This window comes from Nannochloropsis gaditana (assembly GCF_000240725.1).
Source record: "Nannochloropsis gaditana CCMP526 unplaced genomic scaffold scaffold831, whole genome shotgun sequence".
NCBI lineage: Eukaryota > Eustigmatophyceae > Eustigmatales > Monodopsidaceae > Microchloropsis > Microchloropsis gaditana.
In genome coordinates, this window is record NW_005803122.1 from 1 (window position 1) to 1077 (window position 1077).

A 1077-nucleotide genomic window follows, 5' to 3' on the forward strand; every position below is an offset into this window, starting at 1 on the left:
GGAGCGAGAGTCAACGTGCAGTCTTGTCCCCAGTTGGAGGTCTTGCGTCTTGCTTGCAGCTACCTTAGGGCCTGGGATCTTAGCGCCCTGGTGCAGACCTGTCGTCATTTCTACCAGCGGGAGGGAGGCATTGTTGAAGAGGTGCGGCCGGCTTTTCCCACCGCCTTCACCCCCTCACTTTCCTACTCTCGTCTTTGTGCTCGTCTCAATCCTTTGATCATTTCTGGCCTACGTCTTTCCCCCCTACCCTTGCCCTCTTTTCAGATCGCCCTCCACTCCATGGACCTCCTCTCTGTCTCTTCCTCCCCTCCTCTTTCCTCTTCCTCCGGCCCTGGCGCCCCTCCCACCCTTGCCTCCTCCTCCTCCTCCTCCACCCTCTCCTCCTCTGGGGCTGTTTCGTCATCCAAAGACAAGAGGAAACGGCTGGGATCTTTGCTGGAAGCCCTAAGGTAATTGCATCTGCCCTGTGGGGAGGACAGGCTGGGAATATGTCACTTTCATTTACCTCCTCCCCCCTCTCTCGCCCCCATCCCAGCGATCCTCCCTCCCTCTCTCTTTTTTCCCCCTCACCCATTCCCTTAACCTTCGTCCCCTTCTCTCTCGCCACCATCCCACCGATCCTCCCTCCCTCCCTCTTCCTTTCCCCTCATCCATTCCCTTAACCTCCTTCCCCCCCTCTCTCGCCACCATCCCACCGATCCTCCCTCCCTCCCTCTTCCTTCCCCCTCACTCAGGTTTCAAGAAGTCCAGCACCTGCACCGCCTGCTCTCCCTCCCAGAGCCTTTCTCCGGCGGCTACTACGTCTCCAAAGCCTGGCTCTCCAACCACCGTCGGTGCGCCTGCCCCCCCCTCTTTCCGTCTCCCTTCTCTGCCAACACGTCCCTCTCCTTCCTTCCCTCTCTTCTTTTCAAGCCTTACCCTTGTCCTCCTTCGTTTCTGCCTCCTCCCCTCCCCCCCTCCCCCTAAATTCCCTTTCAGCTTCGCCGAGGCGCTTTCGGCACGCAGGAAGGCTGCTCTCCTCCAACAGCAGCAGCAGGGAGGGAGGGAGGGAGGGAGGGAGGGAGGAAGGGAGGGAGG

General features: G+C 60.0%; 1 protein-coding gene across 1 annotated transcript; it reads left to right on the forward strand.

Moving 5' to 3' along the window:
- Positions 1-279: 279 nt before the first annotated feature.
- Positions 280-966, forward strand: NGA_0476500 (uncharacterized protein; the record flags this gene model as incomplete). Its single annotated transcript, XM_005853552.1, has 2 exons — positions 280-449; positions 735-966. 2 exons carry the CDS (start codon positions 280-282, stop codon positions 964-966), a joined length of 402 nt encoding a protein of 133 aa, XP_005853614.1.
- Positions 967-1077: the final 111 nt, after the last annotated feature.